General features: G+C 45.7%; 1 protein-coding gene across 1 annotated transcript; it reads right to left on the bottom strand.

The window, feature by feature from the left end:
- Positions 1-3,057: 3,057 nt before the first annotated feature.
- Positions 3,058-15,023, bottom strand: LOC124079143 (cilia- and flagella-associated protein 107-like). The gene is made up of 4 exons (XM_046424367.1): positions 14,913-15,023; positions 6,762-6,875; positions 3,831-4,008; positions 3,058-3,233 (listed from the first exon to the last, which is right to left on the bottom strand). Exons 1-4 carry the CDS (start codon positions 15,021-15,023, stop codon positions 3,058-3,060), a joined length of 579 nt encoding a protein of 192 aa, XP_046280323.1.
- Between the last annotated feature and the right edge of the window lie 4,722 nt (positions 15,024-19,745).

The raw sequence follows: 19,745 nt of genomic DNA, 5'->3' as shown, positions 1-19,745 counted from the left end.
GCTCCGCCCATGTGACCCAGCCAATCGGCCTCAAGAGCAGGAGGATTGTGGGAGATGGAGAGGCTGGTGGTTGTGGGAGAGGCTTGTGGGAAGCCGGTGGTGGCAGTTGGGCTCTGAGGGTTTTTCCTGAGGAGCTGTTTTGTTTGGCATGTGTGGTTCTAAAAATAAAGTTAGTTTCTTTTGACAAGTGGCTCCTGAATTGTGCCCAGCCAGACTGCGGCACCTTGTAGCATGTGGGCTGAGTGTAAGACCAAGGAGAGCTGACCACATACAGAAAGACACAGTCCTTGGGCTCCACTCATGGCCTTCCCACTGCCCATGACCATCCCAGCTGTCCAGAATGGACAGAGTGTAATGGAGGCTAGCAGACCAGCAATGTTAAGTGCAGAGAACCCCCACCTTGTCCCTTCTATGATGTCCACATCCTCATCCCTAGAACCTGTGAATATGAGCTTATGTTCAAAAGGGATTCAGCAGGTGTGAATCACTGAGGGATTGTGGGTGCATGGGAGGATTTTCTGGACTGTCCAGTGGGCCCAGGAGGGTCCTTGTGAGGGGAGGCAGAGGGAGAGGTGAGACACCCATGCTGACCTCAGAGATGGATCAGCCATGAGCCATGGGAGGTAGGTGTCCCCTAGGGGCTGGGAAGGCAAAGGAAGAGCTCAGCCAAGACCCTCCAGAAGGCAGGCAGTCCACAGACCCCTTGTAGACTTTTGGTCCTCAGGACCATACAAGAACAGACCGGTGCTGCTTTAAGGTGCCGGGACTGTGGCATTTTGTCACAGCAGCCATAGCAAACTAATACACACTCTTGCTGGGGCTCTAGCATCTGCCAAGTGACTCAGAGCCCCACATGCGCTATTCTAGGGACCTGAGCCATCCTCTCGCCTTCTGCCTGTCCCTTCAGCTTTTCCACCTTGGCCAGAAGTCTATTCCCAGGTAGGCCCCCCAGCCCCTCCTGGCTGGACCAGGCCTCCCCGCCTCCACTGTGGTTCTTTGCTCTGAAGAACCACCCCACCTGATCTCCCTCATTCCCTCCTTCACTGGCCCCAAGGTCTCTAGTCCCCTATGCCTGTCCCCAACGCCTCTGTCCTATATTTATTGACTGTTTCTCTCCTCCTGCTGGGCTGAGGCTCCATGAAATCAGGCCCAGCCTAATCAGCACCACAGCTGTGTGTGGAGCCATTGGATGGGGTTGGCCAGGTGAGGAAGGCCAGGGCCACTCTATGCTCAGCTGTTTCCTGGAGCTCTTCTGGCACAACCTTCCTGCACACCCCACTTCTTCCTGCCATTCAGTCAGTCAACAGACATTTATTGAACACCTAGTATGTACCCACCTCTTACTTCCAGTCCCAGGGGACAACAGTATCCTAAACAGATGAGGACACTCAAAGGAATAAGGAAGGAAGTGGAGTAGGTGCTGAACTAACCTTAGAGCCTGAGGCCAGCAGGTGGCCTGTGAGCGGATGACACAAACCCAGGCTTCCCAGCTCTGAGTCACATTATTGTCTATAGTGCAAAATCATCACTGAGACACGCTCATGCCCATGAGCCAAGCACACAGGGGGCCGAGGGCTTCCGCTGGCTTGTCTGCCGTGAGGCATGAGGTACAAGGGTGAAGCACGCACACCAGTGACCACAGCTCCTCGACCCAAATCCCGGCCCTGGGCCTCAGTAGCTGTGCCACCTCAGGCCACTCAATCTTTATGAGCCCATTTCCGCATCTGGAGACAGAGGTGACCCAGTAACCTTGGTTCTACCTTAGATAATGGGACCTGATGAAGGATCAGCCCCTGCGGGCCCAGACCCTGGCTCCAGTGTGTGCTCAACCTGCAATAAATGCCAATCTTGGCTTTTTTTCCCCCTGCTTATGTTTCTTCTTTTTTTGGTCATTTGCTAGAATGCAGTAGCAGGTGCCAAGAAGGTAGGAAAGACATTCACGGAAGAATACTTCTCTCCATGATCTATTTGTTGTTTTGTTTGGGCGGCAGAACACATCGGCTGAGCTCATCATCAGGTCTGCTTCTCCCGTTGGACCAGATGCTCCCTGAGGGTCTGGGACGTGATTACACGGACCTGAGTTACACGGACACGCTGGGATGGTGGGGGGGTTGCTAAGGACCGGAAGGCGGACAGCTGCCTTCCTCTCTGACTCTCACAGGAGGAATCCACGGGAGGCACTTTGCTCTGAGTCTGGAGGGTGAGACCCTGAGCCCTGGGAAGAACAAGGATCTTCCGGAACCAGACTGGCTGGGCCTGGACATGAAGGTCCACGTGGAGTGGAGGCTTATGGGGCACAGTGAGACAGAGACTCAAGGGCATGGAGTAAGGGTCCAGAGAGGAGCCCTTAGAGAGACCGTAGGCCTTTCACACACGCAGCCAATGATCCACGTTGGGTGGACTCCTGGCCTGGGGGAGGGCAGCGCCTGAGTTCTTCTGTCAGTAAATCCCCCTAATGCCCTGACCTCCTACCAGAAGGCTCCCCCTTCCCCAAATCCCTAAAAAGACTGGAGAGCACAGAAGCACAGGGGGAATGGTACGTGTCTTCCCTTGCTGGGAGCGAGCGAGGCCCTCCACAGCCTGGGCAGCGGTGGAAGGACGAGCTGGACTCCAGCCTCACTGCCAGCTCTCAGGGTGGGCTGCCTTCCTCTTGGCCACATCAGCTGCTCCCCGGGTCTTCGTGGTGGGCTCACCATCAGTTCTGCTTCTCCCACTGGACCAGACGCTCCCTGAGGGTGGGAGCAAGCTGTGAGAGCCTCGGGGAATCCATCCCTCTCTGGACCTCAGGTTGCCCCTGTCCTTGTGAAACGAGGGGTAGAGCTTAAGGGCCCCCTGGCCTTCTCTGACAGCGGAAGCCTGTTTCCTGCATGAAGCCAGCCCTGCAACCACATCCAAGAGCTTTAATTGTGGGATGGAGAAGACAGAACCGTGGGTTGGGGGACATGCCTGATTCTAGGAGCTGCTCCATGGGCGAGCTCCAACACTCCACGCTGGCCCGTGCAGGGCTGCCCGGGCTCTCCAGGTGGCTCATGCGAGCTGCTGGTGGGGCGGCAGTTCTCAGAAGTGTGGCTTCAGGCGAGGGGGAGGCACGGGGATGGCATGCTCCCGCCTGGACATAGCGCTCAAGGGCGGTCTGGGGTAGGAGGAAGTGTAGACGCTCTCCCTCCAGCCAGTCTTGGGGAGCATCCACTGCTGCTTCAGCCGCTCATAGAGTCCATAGTTTGTGGGCGGAGCTGCAAGAGAAAGCGAGTCTGGGTGACATGGTTTGGAGCAGTCTTGTACAGACTGACCATGGAGACACTGGAGGCTTACCCAGGCTGTTGTACCAGGGACAGAAGCTGGCAGGGCAACCAGAGGGTAGGGCTTCCTACCCGTGGCCCATTTTCTTTTAACCTCTCTGAAATTATCTTATTTACCTGATCACCAGCTGTTGGGTCATTAATGGTGTATTGTCTTTCTCCCCACTGGAACGTCACCTCCCCAGGGGCAGAAATCCTCTGTGCTTGTCACTACTGTGTCCCCAGGTGCCACTACAAGATAATGCCAGTGGGGAAATAGTCCCTGCTTGCTGAGAGAATGACGGTGGGGAGGCTCCCCGCCACCTGGGCTCCAGGTAAATGCAGCCTGGGCTGCCCAGGTGAGTGTCATTAGGAGCATGTCCCCAGGTTCAAGAAGAGCAAGCGGGTGGAGGCCCTGAGCGGATGATAGGACTCCTCCTGCTGCTTGCTTTGAGCCAGAGGCCTCAGGTAATCCTCCTACACAAGCCCTGTGCATCTGTGACCCTTTCCAGGCCAACACGGGGCGGGGGGGATTCTGAATTTTGAAAGTACCAAGAAGGGGGAAGTTGACCTTCTCTGGAAGCCACAGCAACTTCTGTCTACTCCAGGTGTGGAGAGTGGGCAAGGCCGGATTGTAATTATGCCTGTTGTAATGGTCGTCATAAGAGCTGATCAGGTAGCGGTGGGAGGGCTCCTGGTGGTGGGTGATCAGGTGTTTGTACGGGATCCCCTGGAAGGTCAGACAGAGCAGGCACATTAGCCATCAGAGCAAGGTGTCCACCTGACCACGGACGGAGGTAGGAGCAGCCCTTCATGAAGCTGTGGCCTTGATGGAGAGGAGCCCCCCACCCGGTTGGCAGTAAGTCGCAGAGGCCCCCAAAATGGGAAATACAAGTGTTTGTCCCCCTCTGATGCGGCCTTCCTTCCAACACATGTCCCTGCTAGCCACAGGCAGCCTATGCCAAGACCATTCATCCCTGGAATGAGCGATGGTGGCAGATTAAAGTCAGGACCCTGGGTGAGCGGGAAGACTCAGATGCTCACTGTGCTCCCTCGTGATCCGAAATTACACCCTTTGATTTGTCTCAAGTTCACCCACCCAAGTGCCTATTTCCAAGGCCAGCAGCAGATGCTGGGTGCCAGCCTGATGGCCGTGCCTCACAATTCAGTCAGTTATACCGTGGGAAGAACCTGAGGGGGTCCGTAAATTGCCTTCCCTCGTGAAGGATTTACAGCTCCCTCAGCTAGGAAGCAGGGGCTCCGACTCTTTGGTGGGGAGTTATTTACGGGGAGAAAAAGACCAAATTCGTACGGAGATGGAAGGTTTGACTGAGTCAGTGGATTTCTTGAAAGAGTCCCCTCGGTCCGGAAGGGAACCCTGGGGAACTGGGATGATTTACGGGGGGTGATAATGTGGATTTCCATGTGTGTCCTCTTGTTTGGAGCAGAGAGGGAGGTCTGAGTCGGCCACGGTTGGCTACACCCAAGAGTTCAAGGGGCGGCTCCATAAATAAGCCAGATCACACTACCAGAGGGGACAAATGACAGTGGGCACAGACACTAAGCAAGGTTCCCAAGATGTACACCATCAGGTGCCCGGGAGTATTTCCAGTGCCAGGACAGTGAGCCAAGGGTGTGCCCCCAACAGAGTGAGTGCAGAGGAGGCTCCAGAGCAGGGAAAGGAGAGGCCACAGTGGGGGTTCTGGACACTTTGTTTGGTTCTGGTGTGGCCTGCTGGCTTCACTGTGGCTTGTTTTAATCAGGTATGAAAAGGAGGCAGACATGGGAACAACCACCTCTGAATGAAGAATCCAGTTCTCATGTGGAGGGGACATGCCATAACCATGTAGGGCCACTGGGGGGCAGCACCGGGCAAGGCAGCAGGTAGGTGTGGGGGACCCCAGCTGCCTCTGGGGTTCCTGTGGGAGGGAGGCAGCTAGGCAGGGTAGGCACCTTCAAGCAAGTTTAGGATTGGATAGTTTAATTTCAGAGAGCTCTGGGACACAGGGGTGGTCTCTAGAGTTCCAGCCCTGGGTCGAATTAGAGCAGAGGAAATATTGACCTGGTGTACAAGAATTAGATAAGTAGGGGAGGTGGGGCTGCGGGCATGGGGTGGTTGGTGTCCACAAGAGAGGTGTACGAGAGGTGAACTCATAAGCAAGTTGCTTGTTAGGGTTAGGAATTAGCTAACCCAGGGCCTCTTTCCAGGATTCAAAAGGCCACTGAGATGTCAAATCAGCATCAAATACAGGCAATTTAAAATGTGATTACTACACCTGCTGGGGGGGGGGGTGTGTCAGGAAGAGGGCCCTCCCTGGGCAATGACTCCACAGTCTATGGTCATTTTGGAGACCATAGAATTTGCCTAAAAAGGGAGAAAAGTAAGGTGGGGGCAGCAGAGGAGAAAGACGCTGTCCTAGGAGGAGGGATCTAAATGAAGCTTGGAAATGAAGGAGCTGCTTGGGGCAGTGCGTGGACACCCAGGGCCCTGGCACACAGACAGGCGACCATACACTTAGAAATGAGTGGACGATGGGTTTTTTTTTTTGTTGTTGTTGTTGTTTTCCTATTAATGTGTGTTGGGTTCAGGGGGCTTTTTATTTAACCAGACTTCCTTAAGCTCTTGAGTCTAGGTTTGTGTGGGTCCAAAGGTCTTTAGGAAAGGCTTCCTGGTGCTCTGTGTTGAGAGAAAATTGACCCCTCACGTGGGCAGAGGGGACTGGGAGCCCCACATGGTGGGTTCTGAGAGTGATCCGCTGAGGTTAAGGGACACTCCTGTCTTCCATGTACACTAATGGTGACAGCCAGCAGCCGCAGAGTGTTAGCACGGTTTGGAGATGCCAGCATCCTCAGCTAGAGATGCCGTGTGATTCAGGGGTGCCCACAGGGCCTGGGGGTGTCAGTGTGGCCCAGGGATGCCTGCAGAGAGCTGAAAACCTGACACTATTTATCCTGACATGGGTCCCCAGGTGCAGAAGACACGTGGTTGCTTTGCCCAATTTACAGAGCAGCCACCTGCTTGTCCCCTAACCAACAAGCCTCCCCTCTTTGGTAGATACCACCTCTGTGTACTGAGCGGAACCATCTCTTGGTCCCTGTGAGCTCTAAAAGGCCCTGATTGTGACAGACCTCCACCACCGTGCTCCAGGCCTCCCCATCCAGGTTCAAGCAGGTCAAGGTTCAGAGAGTGGGAGACAAAGATAACCTCCAAGCCGAAAGGCTGGCAAAAGAAGTCACTTGGGATTCTGAGCATGATAGAGCTGGTGGGTGAAAGGGGCATGCCTGGCAGGGACGCCCACAGAGGTTGATGGAGGAGGCTCCCTGCTGTTCCTGGAGAAACCAGGATCTCTGTGCCCCTGAGGCATCTCAGATGTCCCCTGTGTTGGCATGTGTCCTGAGGTTGCTTCCTGCTCCCAGAACACAATGATAGCCCCCCGAGCTTTGGAGGGGGCACTCCTAAATGTGGGGTGTGTTCCCTCTTACCTCATTTTTCCTCTCCCTATACCACCTGGAGATCCGATCAGGCTTGTGGCCGGGGAAGGGGACGTACTCCTTTCTATGAAGGCTCTGGGGTGTCTTCTCAGTGGCTTTGATGAACTAGAAAAGACAAAATATTCAAGAAAATATCTGAGATGTGGCTTCTCAACCTTCTGCTGAGTTCCCTCACATCCTGGGCCATCAGAAGATGGGCCGAGGAAGACAAAGTTCATAGTCAGGACATTCCAAAGTCAGGATACAGGAAAGACATGCTCGGGGACTGAGCACCCCCTCAGCACCCCTGGAGAGCAGCTGCTGCTCCCCGGCTGCCTCTCGGCCTCATTCTGTCCTTTCTCACCTCCTCTCCTCTCTCCTCCTCCTCTCTTTCTCCTTTTTTCTTCTTTGTTCCTCACTCTTCCCAACTCCACTGTCTCTCTTTTTGTTGTATCATGTTTTCTAATTAGTTTTCTTAAAATTTAATGTGGCCAGATATTAAACATTTACAACTTTGGGCCATTCAATAGCATTTCAATGGCGTTATGTGTGTTCCCGTTGCTGCCCTCCAACTCCAGAACTTTCCATCCCAAACTGAGCCTCTGCCCCTGTCAAACACCCCCTCCCCATCCTCCTTCCCCAGCCATTCTACTTCCTGTCTCTATGAAATTGCCTGTTATGGGCACCTCAAGTAAGCAGAATCTTACAATATTATCCTTTGTGTCCAATTTATTCACTTAGATGTTATTAGATTGGTTGGCTGGTTGGTTGGTTGGTACCATGATTGAACCCAGGAGTGCTCAACCACTAAGCCCCATCCCCAGTGTTTTTTTTTATTTTTATTTTGAGACAGGGTCTCACTAAGTTGCTTAGGTGCTCAACCAAGTTGCTGAGGCTGGCCTCTAACCTGTGATCCTCCTGTCTTACCCTCTGGAGTCACTGGGATTATAGGCATGCTGTCTTCAAGATCCATTCATCTTGTTGCATATTTCAGAGTTTTCTTCCTCTTAAAGGCTGAATAACATTTTCTTGTGTATATATGCCATATTTTGTTTTTCTGTGCACCCATTAATGGGTACCTGGACTGTGGCCACTTTTGGCTGCTATGAATAACATTGCTATGAACATGGAGTCCCTGCTCACCATCTTCTACAGATCCAGAGAATTCCCGGATCATATGGTAATCCTGTGCTTAATTTTTGCTACACCCTTTCACATTCCCACCAACAATGCACTAGAGTTCCCACGTATCCATGTCGTCTCACCAACACTTGTTCTTGTCCTTTCTTTCTTTCTTCCATCTTTTATGTGTGTGTGTGTGTGTGTGTGTGTGTGTGTGTATGCACATGCACCCATGCTGCTGGGGGTGGGACCCAGGGCCTCGCTCTTGCTCTACCACTGAGCCACTCCCAGCCCCATTATTTGTCAGTGAGTATGGAGTGGTAATTTCGTTGTGGTTTTGATTGGTGTTATTATAATGATACTGGTGGTTCAAGAGTTTTCATGTGCTTATTTCATAGCCATTTGTCTATCTTCTTTGAAATGGTGACTATTCAAGTCCAATGTCAATGTTTAACTTGGGTTGTTTGGATTTGTGTTGTTGAGTTGTAGGTAGCCCTTACCTGTATCTTAGATGTGTAATTGGCAGATATGTTCTCCATCCCGTAGGCTGCCATTTGTCTTTGTTATTAGTGCTCTCTGATATTGTCTTTTTTTTTTTTAATTTTGATGACGTCCAACTTAACTGTTTTTGGTTCTGTTGCCTGTGCTTTTGGTGTTATACTCAACCACTGCCAAATCCTGTCTCATGAAACTTTCCCCCTATATTTTCTTCCAGGAGTTTTATAGTTTGAGGTCTCCTCTGGGTCTTTGCTCCACTTTGAATTAATTCTTATCTGGTGTTAGGTAAGGGTCCCACCCCACTGTGCTGCCTGTGGACATCCAGTTTTCCCAGTTCCTCATGGTGAAGAATCCTTTCTCCAGTGAACAGAGTTGGCAACCTCATTTGACCATAAATAAAACTGTTTATTTCCAGGCTCTGTCTTGTGTTCCATTGATCTGTGTACCATTATCTCATTGTCTTGATCACTGTAGATTCATAGAAACCAGGAAATGTGAGTTCTTGAGTTTTGTTCCTCTTTTTCAAAATTGTTTGGGCTATTTGAGATTCCATGACTTTTAGGATGGATTTTTTTCCCTATTTCTGCATCTACTGTGATTTTCATAGGGAATGCAATGAATCTATCTAGATTCTTTGTATAGTATTGGCAAATTTTTTTTTCAGTGCTGGGGATCAAACCCAGGGCCTCACACATGCCAGACAAGTGCTCTGCCCCTGAGTCACATCCCCAGCCCAATACTGGCATCTTAAGTATTCTGTTCTTTTCAGTGTTCCATTAAATGGAATTGTTTTCTTGATTTCCTTCTCTGATTTCTCATTGTTCATATATAGAAATGCAACTTGACTTTTGTGTGTTGATTTTGTATCTTGCAACTTTGCTCAATTAGTTGATTTCACTGTGTGTTGATTTCACATGAGAGAGAGGGAGAGAGGACAAGGGGATCTTTAGGGTTTCTACATATAAAAATCACATCATCTGCAAAAACAGATAACTCTACTGCTTCTTTTCCAATTCAAATGCTTTTCTTTACATTTCCTAATGGCTCTTGTTAGAACTTCCAGGACTGTGTTGATTAGAAATCTTTGTCTTATTCCTGATCTTGCAGGAAAAGTTTTCAGAATTTCCCCACTGGTAGCAGGCTAGCTTGCTTTTCACATAAAGTTTTTTTATGTTGAGTACTTTTCTTCTGTCCCTAGTTGGGTGAGTGAAAGTGACTTGAAATGTGCCAAATGCTTTTTCCTGCACCAACTGAGATGATCATGTGTTTTTTTCTTCATTATAATGATTGATTTTCATGTGTTGAGCCCTCCTTGAATTCCAGAAAATTCCCCACTTGGTCATGAATAATGAACAATCCTTTCACTATTCGATTGATTTCAGCTTGGTAGTGTCTTCTTGAGGATTTTTGCATGTTCTTAAGAAGGACTGTCTGTACTCTCTTTCCTTGTGATGTCTTTGGCTTAGCATCAGGGTAATTCTGGCCTCATAAAATGATTTAGGAAGTGTTTTTTCCTCTTCAATTTTTTGGAAATGTTTGAGAAGCATTAGTATTAATTCTTTATTTAAATGTTTGATAAAATTCACCAGTGAGGTCATCTAGTTCTCGGTTTTCTTTCATTTTTTAAAAATTGGTTGTTTACTTATTTATGATAGAATTTATTTTGCTATAATTGTAACACACACACACACACACACACACACATTCCAAATGGTCTATAGTGTTGTTCATGTCCCCTGTTTCCATATTGGCTTTCTGTTTTGTTGTTCCATCCAACATTGAAAATGGGGTCTGGGATCTGGGGTTGTATCTCAGCAGTAGAACGCTCACCTAGCATGTGCAGGGCACTGTGTTCTATCCTCAGCACCACATAAAAATAAAATAAGCTATAGTGTCCAACTACAACTAAAACAAAATATTTTTTAAAAATAAAAGGGTCTGGACATAGTGGCACATGCCTGTAATCTCAGCAACTCAGGAGGCTGAGGCAGGAGGATCACAAGTTCAAGGCCAGCCTCAGTAACTTAGCTGGCTCTAAGCAACTTAGTGAGACCCTGTCTCAAAATTAAAAAAAAAAATAAAAAAAGTGCTTTGGATGTTTCTCAGTGGTTAAGCACCCCTGGGTATAATCCTTGGTATTAAAAAAAATGGGATACTGGTCCATCTTACTATTAATTTAAAGCCATCTCTTTTCCCTTCAATTCTGTCCTGTTTGCTTCATATAATCTGGAGTTCTGATATTTTGTGCATATGTATTTATAACTATTACACTTACTTGGTGAGTGGGCTCTCCTGTTAATATTTCATGTCCTTTTCTGTCTCATAGCAGTTTTTAACTTAAAGTCTATTTGCCTAACACCATAACAGCCACCTGTTCCCTTTGGCTACTGTTGCATGGACTATATTTCCATCCTTTCCCTTTAAACCCATGGTGTCCTTACACCTAAAGTCAGTGCTTGTGGACAGCATAGAGTTGGATCCTGTTTTTAAAATTCTTTCCTTTATCCTGTGCCTTTTGATTACTGAGTTTTAATTCATTTACATTTAAAGTGAACCAGGGGTAGATTCACTTTTGCCATTTTGCTGTTTTTCTGTGTGTCTTGTAGATTTTTATCCTTTATTTCCTCCTCCTTGCTTATTTATTTATTTATTTGCATTGCTGGGGATTGAATCCAGATCCTTGCACATGTTAGGCAGGCACTCGGCAACTGAGCTACACCCCCAGTGTTTAGTACCTCTTTTGTGTTAGTTGATTTTTTTTAGTGACATGTTTTTATTCCCTTTTTGCTTCCTTTTTTGTACATTCCACAAATATTTTCCTTGTGGCTACCATGGAGATTACTCCTGACATCCTAAAATTGTGATGATCTAGTTTAAACTGATACCAGCTGAAATTGCATACCAAAAGTCTACTTCTTGGTAGCTCTGCCTCCCTTTATGCTACTAATGTCACAAATCGCATCTTTCTATGTTACCCTATATCCATTTACATAAGTTTTATAAATTTTTACATGTTTGTCTTCTAAATTCTACAGAAGGTAAAAGGTAGAATTACAAATCAAAATTATAATGACACTGGTTTTTATGTTCGTTCATGTATTTACCCTTACTAGAGAATCTTTATATTTTTCTATGGCTTCAAATTGCTAACATTCTTCCATTTCCACTTGAAATATTACCATTAGCATTCCTTGTAAGGCAGGTCTATGGAAGATGAACTCCCTCAGCTTTCAGTTATCTGGAGATATCTTAATTTCTGCCTCATTTTTGAAGGACAGTTTTGTGGAATATAAAATTCTCAGTTGTTGGTTTTTCTTTTTTTATGTCATCCCACTGCCTTCCAGTCTCCAAAGTGTCCCCTGAATAAACCACTGATCATATTTATCTTTGACAAGTTACATTTCTTTTGATGTTCAAGATTCTCTCTGACTTTGGTTTCCAGTGGCTTGGTTATAATGTGGGTCAATATGGAACTCTTTAAATTTATCCTATTTGGAATTCACTGAGGTTCTTGGATTTGTAGAGCCATGTATTTACTCAAATTTGTAGTTTTTCAGTCTTTAATTTTTCAAATAATCTCTTTACACTTTTGTTTTTCTTCTCCTTCTAGAATTCCCTTAAGGCATATATTACCTACTTGATGGGGCCCCATAAATCAATACCCTGGGCTCCATTCACTATCTTCAAGTTTTCTGCTTCTTTTTTCTGTCTTTTCTAGCCTGCTGTTAAAACATCTATTGATTTTTTTTTCAATTAACTTTTTTCTGTTTTTCAGATCTAAAATTTATTTCATTCCTTTTATAATCTCAATCTCTTTTTCAATATTCTCATTTTGTTCAAATACTGTTTTCTTAATTTGCTTTTGTTTTGTTTTAGTACTGGTGACTAAAAGCAGGGATGCTCTACCACTGAACATGTCTTCAGCCCTTATATCTTTTATTTTGAGACACTGGCCTCAAACTTTTGATCCTTCTGCCTCAGACTTCCAAGTAGCTGAGATTACATCTTTTTGCATATAGGTATGTGCCATCACACCTAGCTGTCTATAGTTCATTTTTTGTTTGTTTTGTTTTCTGTACGGGGGTTTGAACCAGGAGTGCTTAACTACTGAGTCTCATCTCCAGCCCTTTATATTTTTTTAATTTTCAGGTAGGGTCTCACTAAGTTGTTGAGGCTGGCCTTGAATTTGCAATCCTTCTGCCTCAGCCTCTTGAGTCGCTGGGATTACAGGTATGTGCCACCACACCCAGCTTACTTTCATTCTTTGAATATGCTTTCCTTTAGCTCTTTAAGCATATTTAATAGAGTCATTTTCAAGTCTTTGCCTAGTACTTTGATGCTTGTGTTTCTTCAGAATTTCTAATGCTGTATTTTGTTGCTTTAGCTGAGCCATGTTTTCCTGTTTCTTTGTATGTCTATCAGTTTGTTGTTGTTTGATTATAATGTGACTTAATGTGAAAGTTGAAAAACTGGGCATTTGAAAAAACTGCAAACCCTCTCAATCTTCATAGCCTGGATCTGGACAAGGGAAGACCTTTTTAAAGTAGCAGGTCATGTTCTGAGACTGAGGTCAGCCCTTCATGAAGGCTGAAGTATCCTCAGGGCTTTTCTTGGCACACAACTTGCAGGGGTCTGTATATACTTTTCAGATCCCCCAAATACGTTTCTCCTTTTAGATGTTTTAATTTCCGAAAGAGTCTCACCCATCCCTGCTTCTTCTTGGGGCCTTGTGTGTTCTACTCTACCCACAATCTCTTGCCCCAGGCTTATCCAGGTTTGTAGCCCCCTGGCAGTTCACTAGCTATGCCTGCTACTACTTTCCCTGGCTTTTCCTAGCCTGGGCTGTGAACTAGGCTACTCTTCGCCATCTGGGCTCCAAGTTCAGTGAAACAGAGGCCAATCTCCCAGGCAGGTTAGAAGGCTGCTCCCCTCCTTCAGATATGAGGGCAGGAAGTGTAAACTGGGATCTAGACCCCCGAGATTACAGACTGCACCATGCCATGCTGGGAAGGGGGTAGGAAAAGGGCAAGTAAAAACCTCACAGAAATTCTTTTCATTTGAATGTCTCTTTTTCTTGATTCAGTAATCAATTTGTTGCTGTAGACCTTTGATTGTTTTCAAGAGCTCCTATAACATTTTGACCAATTAAAAAAATGTTCCCATGAGAAATGAGGCCTTGAGTTTTCCTAGTCCACTATCTTCCTGACATCACCCCAACTCCGCTTCCTATTTAATATGCACTAGGTGTGAAAGCAGACCACACTATCACTGAGTGCTGCATCCCCCACACATACCTGAGTTTATTGCTCAGTCTGTCCTTCTTGCTCTTGCTTTTATACACACCTGCTTTCCCAAGAAAGCCATGTGCCATTGAAATATGATGGCCACAGTCCTTGTGTCTGGCCAGAGGGATAGTGACTGCTAATGTTCTCCATGAAAATAGCCCTTTCTGGTACTTCAATGTCACTGTCAAACTTCCTTGCACCAAAGCTGCCAATTCTATCTTATCCTCTGTTATGATTTGGATACAAGGTATCCCCTGAACACTAATGTTAGTCAATGCAAGACTGTTCAGAGGTGAAATGGTTAGATTATGAGAGCTGTAACTTGATCAGTGGATTAATCCATTTGATGGATCAATAATATGAATGGACTTCTGGGTGGTAACTGGGTGGGGCATGGCTGGAGGAAGTTGGTGGGGGGGTGTATGGTTTTGAGGATTATATTTTGCCTTTGCTTCCAGAGTTTTCTTCCACCATGATGTTCTGCCTCACCTCAGGCCCAGAACAGTGGAGTCAACTGACCACACTAAACCTCTGAAGCCATGATCCCAAACAAACTTTTCCTACTCTAAGGTTGTTCTTGACCAATAGTTAGGTCATAGTAATGTAAAGCAGACTAATGCATTCTCTTTTCCTTGCCCATCTCCCAAGAAGATTTGAGAATGTCTAGATTTCTCAGAAAAAAAAAAAAAGTAAGTAACTTTTTTTTCCTCTGGGGAAAAAAAAGTTAAAATGTGGTGGCCACAAATGAAGATATTCAGTTCCAATTTATTTCCCAGTGGCCTTGAAAGCACAAAGGATAACCAAGAGCCCATTTGTTCTATTTTGAAAGTAAAAAACTGAAATAGACCTATAGGGCAAAGTTGTGGCTCAAGTGCTGGAAAGTAGGAGCACCCAACCTTGGACGTCCCTGCAGGGTGGGCCAGGTCTGCCGTGGGAGAGGCCACATTCAGGAGGAGTGGACATTCTTCCAACAAAAGTTCAGAGGAAATTGGGACTATCCAGACACCTAGAAACACTCAACTGAGAGACATAACCATGTTGGCACCTCTGCTGTGGTGTTTTCAAGCCAAAAGGGACCTTGTTGATTGTTGGAATGAAATTCCTTATAGAGAGCACAAAGACCCTATTGACAGTTTCTTCAGATGCAAACACCTGCTGCCTTTGATTTGAAAATAACAATGAACATTCCTCCTACCTCTCCCTACCCATCTCTCCTGAGCCTTTCCCGCCCTCCCTCCCTCCCTCCCTCCCTCCTTACCTTCCCCCTCTCTTCCAGCCAGTTTCCAGTGAGCACTCTGGTCGAATACTGTTTCTCAATCTGCCAGCTTGGAGTAGAGAAAGACTGTGGAGCCACCCCAAAAAATACCATGGTAAAGATCTCTCCCAGCCTCCTTGGATTTGATGGGGTTAGGGGGCAGCAGAGGAATTACAGAGTTGTTGCACTATCTTCCCAGTCACCCTCCTGATGGAATTAAAAAAAAAAAAAAAAAACTCTGAGAGTTCACTTTCAGCCTCCAGGGAGAAGGACTGGATCTGGGTTCTCTATTGTTTACTGTCTCTGTGGGGACAGACTCCAAGTATAAATACTCTCCTTCAGGGAACAGCTGATTCTGCAGGCGCAAAATTGACCCCATAAAAATAAACCAAACAAACAAGTCTCACCACAGAAACAGTAGTGGAAAGACCTGGTTTCTGAGTTAACACCCCAAAATGGGCATCAGCCTTGCCACATTTCTCCAATGGGGTAAGTTGAATTCTGCTACTTAATGAGTGCCAATCAATGAGCTAGACCCAGGCTGAGATATTGACATGTCTTCTGTCTCAGTATCTTCTGAGGCAGGTGCAACTATTGTACCCATTTTCCAAGTGAGAACACTGAAGCAGAGAGAGATCAAGCAGTTATCTAAAGTCACACAGCCACCACATTAAGCTTAAACCCCTGGATTCCATTCACTACCTGTCTGCACTTTTGCTCAAGGGGCTTCCGTGAAGAATCTTGTATTTGTTTTTGTAACCGAGACAACATGGTTCACTCAGTCTTCATTCATTCACTCCACAGTCGTTTCACATTGTATGTTTGGTGCAGAGCTGCAGCTTCCTGGGGGCTCAGCCGAGGTCTAGTCACTAATACATCTCTAACTGAGCTCAGTTCAGCAGGAAGAAGGCCACTCTCTTGCCAGTTTGTTAGACAAAAAAGTCAAGACCCACCTAGATGTATATTGACCGAGGGCTGGTTCAATAACCTGTGCTCCACTCATATAATTAAATTCTCTGCAGCTATTAAGAAGGCTGATGCAGGAAGATGCCTGTAACACTGGTTAAGTTGAAGACGCAGAACCCTGCTGCTGTGGGCTTGCTTGCTATAAATGGAAACACTGAATTTCAGTAAGATTCGGAGAAAGTGTTTTCCAACTGCCTTTGACTAAAAGCAGGAGAACTCCTAGAAACTGCTGGTTTCATCTTGATGCCAAATTTGAAGACCAGGAAGATATGTCACTGAGCAGAGCAAGCCTCTGTCAGGGGCCACAGTGTGGGCATGGCTGGTGTGAGGAAGACAGGGTCCTATCTTTTTAATGAAAGTTCCAGGGGATCATGTATTCTGTGTAATTCCACTTGTAAAACCTTTCATTTTAAAATGTGACTTAAACATGAACAGTTTCAGTAAAAATAAATCTACAGATACATATGCTGGAAAAGCATAATCTCACAAAACCACTGAGTAGGTCAAGGAAACATTGCCCACATCCCAAAGTGTTCCACATGCCTCCTGCCTCTCAAACCCATTCCTCCCCCCAAGAAAACTACCGTCCTGGCTTTATTACAATAGCTTTTCTGTTTATTGCTATATGCCCAGCACCAAAGTCTATCTTCCTAAATGCTAATGTAAAGCTGGGGGGTGGGGTGTAGCTCAGTGGTAAAGTGTATGCTTAGCATACAAGAGGCCCTGGCTTCCATCCCCAGCACCAAAAAGTCAAATCAAACTAAACTAGCATTTAGTTTTGCATGTTTGTTGGTTTCATAGAAATATAATCCCATGGTATGTATTTATTTGAGTCTAGGTTCTCTTTTCTTCAATGTAGTTAGTGCTTTTAAGTTTCAATCATGTTACAGGTAGCTGTTGACCTCAAATAATAACAGAAAGGGCTATCTTTGACACTACACCAAAAGCTAAATTATTTTTTCCTCTTGGGAGTTCAGTAATTTTTTTGTTGGTGCATTATAATCATGCATAATAATGCAATGCAAAACTCAAGAATTTAAGGAATTATTATATTATAATCTGTGATGTGCATGTTGTGATCAATCAGGCACATCCAGGGAGGTTGGGGCAGTGGGAAAAAAGGAGAAAGAGGTGCTGCAGGTTGTTTGGAAACAGAAGTTTGCTGGTTATGGGGGTTGATCATGGGAAGTGACATGTCCTGGCCACAGCTGAGAGGGTCTTCCCAGAAGTAACTGGACTGCAGGCCTGTGGATTGTTAAGGGTGCTTGCAAGGGTGCAGTTAGAACTGGCTGTGTCTGGAAAGAAGAGCTCACAGAAGTGGCCCTAACTGCCAGGTTGTGTCTGGCAGTCTCTTGTGATATTCTTGTTTTGGACAGATGTGTGGGAGTGTTTCTGTGGGCAAGGATGATGTCCATCTTGGGGCGTCAACTTCTTTTTATTAGGGTTTGACAAATGACTGGATCTTGATCCTCCCAACTTGCACCTAGTTGCGGTTGCTATGGCAGCATAATATGCTTCTCCCAGTGACCAGATGTAGCCCCTTCTCTAGAGCAGAGGTTGTCAAACGTTTGGGTCTCAGGACCTCTTCAGTCTTGTAAAAAGACTGGAGAACTCCTAGAAACTGCTTCGCCCAGCCCCATATTGGGAATTGAACCCAGGGCTGCTCTACCACTATGCCCCATCCCCAGTCTTTTATTTATTTTTTAATTTTGAGGCTAGATTTCTCAAAGTTGTCCAGGCTGGTCTGGAACTTGCCATCCTCCTGTCTCGGCCTCCTGAGTCACTGGGATTGTAAGTATGTGCCACTGCACCTGACTCAGAGGGCCCTTTTTTTTTTTTAATGTGGATTAAATTTAGTGGTACTGGAGCCATGTCCTATCAGGTCATGTGAACCAATTGTCATGGTGGATATATTTACACCATGGAATTGGCTACTGCTGTATACATATCAGGGTGTTTCCCTTTGCTTGTTTGTTTTTTTCGGAGAGCCAGTTTACCTTCAGGACACCAATTAGTTCCATCAATATTCACCGTATTAGAAATTCAAACAAATCCAAAGTGTGTTTATTGATTCCAAAATTGCAAAACTCGTTGCATGTTAACATAGTTAATTTTTTAATGAAAAGTAACTCTGTTTTCTGAAACAAAAATTTGGTGAAAACAATGGCATGTTTTATCTTTTTGCAAATATGTTTCATGTCTAAACTGATAAAGACAGATTTGTACATCTGACTGCCTTCACGCTGTTGGATATATTGCTCTTTTACTTTGTGTGTCTGTGTATGTGTCTATGTGTATGTGTGTGTGTGTCTGTGTGCGTCTGTGTGTGTGTGTCTGTGTGTGTGTGTGTGTGTGTGTGTCTGTGATGCTGAGGATCAAACTTGGGGCCTAATGCTTGCTAGGCAAAAGCTCCACCATTGAAGCTACACCCCCAGCTCTGTTGTTATATTTAAAGGAGAAAAATCCAGCTTCATATATATCTGTAGTTAAAAAAAGAAGGGAATATTTAAATAGTTCTTGATGTGAACTGTGGATATTCTGTTGTGATGTTGTAACATAACAGGAAATACATATTTGAGCTACATTACCAGTTCCTGGCACACAGCTTATAAATTACTTTAATATCCTGAGTAATAGGTGACAAAGGAGAACCTTTTGTTAATTGTTAACAAGTCCCTTTTAACCATAAGGGAGTCTCTGCTAACCAGGTGACTCTTGGTGACTCCTGGGTAGCTTCAGGTTGGGGCTGCTTGTCAAAGGAACTCCATTCTCTGACCTCCATGTAGGGGAGAGGGACTGTGGCTGAAGTTAGCCTCCGATAGCCAATCAATCATGCCTATGGAATAGAGTCTCTGTAAAACCCTAAATGAAGGGGTTCAGAGAGCCTCTGTGTTGGCAAAAGTATCCAGCACACCCCAAAGATCATAGAGACCACAGCTCCTGTGCATGGGTCTTCTGGACCCCACTCCATGTACTCCTCATCAGACTGTCATTGGTGTCCTTTGTGACATCCTTTATAACAAACAGGTAGTTGTTTCCTTGGCTTCTGTGAACCATTATAGTAAATTATTGAACATAAGGAGGGGCCACGGGAATCTCTGATTTATAGATTTATAGCAAAGGCAGGCAGAAGTGTGGGTAACTTGAGACCCCCCAACTTGTGGTTGGCATCAAAAGAGGGGGCAGTCTTATGGGCCTGAGTCCCTAACCTGAAGGTCTGCATGACTTAGTGTCAGAACTCAGTTAGATTGTCAGACACCCAGTTGGTACCTGAAGAGGACTGGAGACTTGCTTGGTGTGGTGGGGAAAATCCAATACTTCTAGTGTCAGAAATGTTACAAGGAGAAGTCAGATCACAGAGGTTGTGCCTTTGATCCTACATCAAAACTCTTAAAGAGTTGTATTGTGGCATTAAAATCCACTGGTTCATTTTGTGCTTTGAGTAAATCTTTTACCTGTTCATCATTTTGTCACACTGCAGAGGTCATTTGGAAAATATTAATTTCCTGAGCTGTGTGGATCTTTCAAGTGTTGATGTTTTTTAAAAATCATATTTGTTAGTATCAATGCGAATCTCATTAGAAAAAGCATGTGTTTAGAAAGTTGTTATCCATAGTTCTCTGTGGTAGGTAATAGTTTTCCAAAGTCCTGGTTTTACCTTTGGAAGAACAAAATTTTGTCACTGGCAACTATTCTAAGTTTTTTGTTTGTTTGTTTTTCCTGAAAGTGATAAACTTATTTCATTTCAAGGAAACGTCTGACAAGCCTGCACGGTGGTACATGACTGTGATTCCAGCAACTCAGGAGGCTGAGGTGGGAGGATCACAAGTTTCAGGCCAGACTCAGCAATTTAGGAAATGATGAATGAGC

The sequence above is a fragment of the Marmota monax genome, unplaced genomic scaffold (assembly GCF_021218885.2).
Source record: "Marmota monax isolate L192 unplaced genomic scaffold, Marmota_monax_Labrador192_F-V1.1 WCK01_AAM20220418_F8-fsc00944, whole genome shotgun sequence".
NCBI lineage: Eukaryota > Metazoa > Chordata > Mammalia > Rodentia > Sciuridae > Marmota > Marmota monax.
Note: the sequence above shows the minus strand (reverse complement) of the source record. Positions and strands in the feature narration are given on the sequence as shown.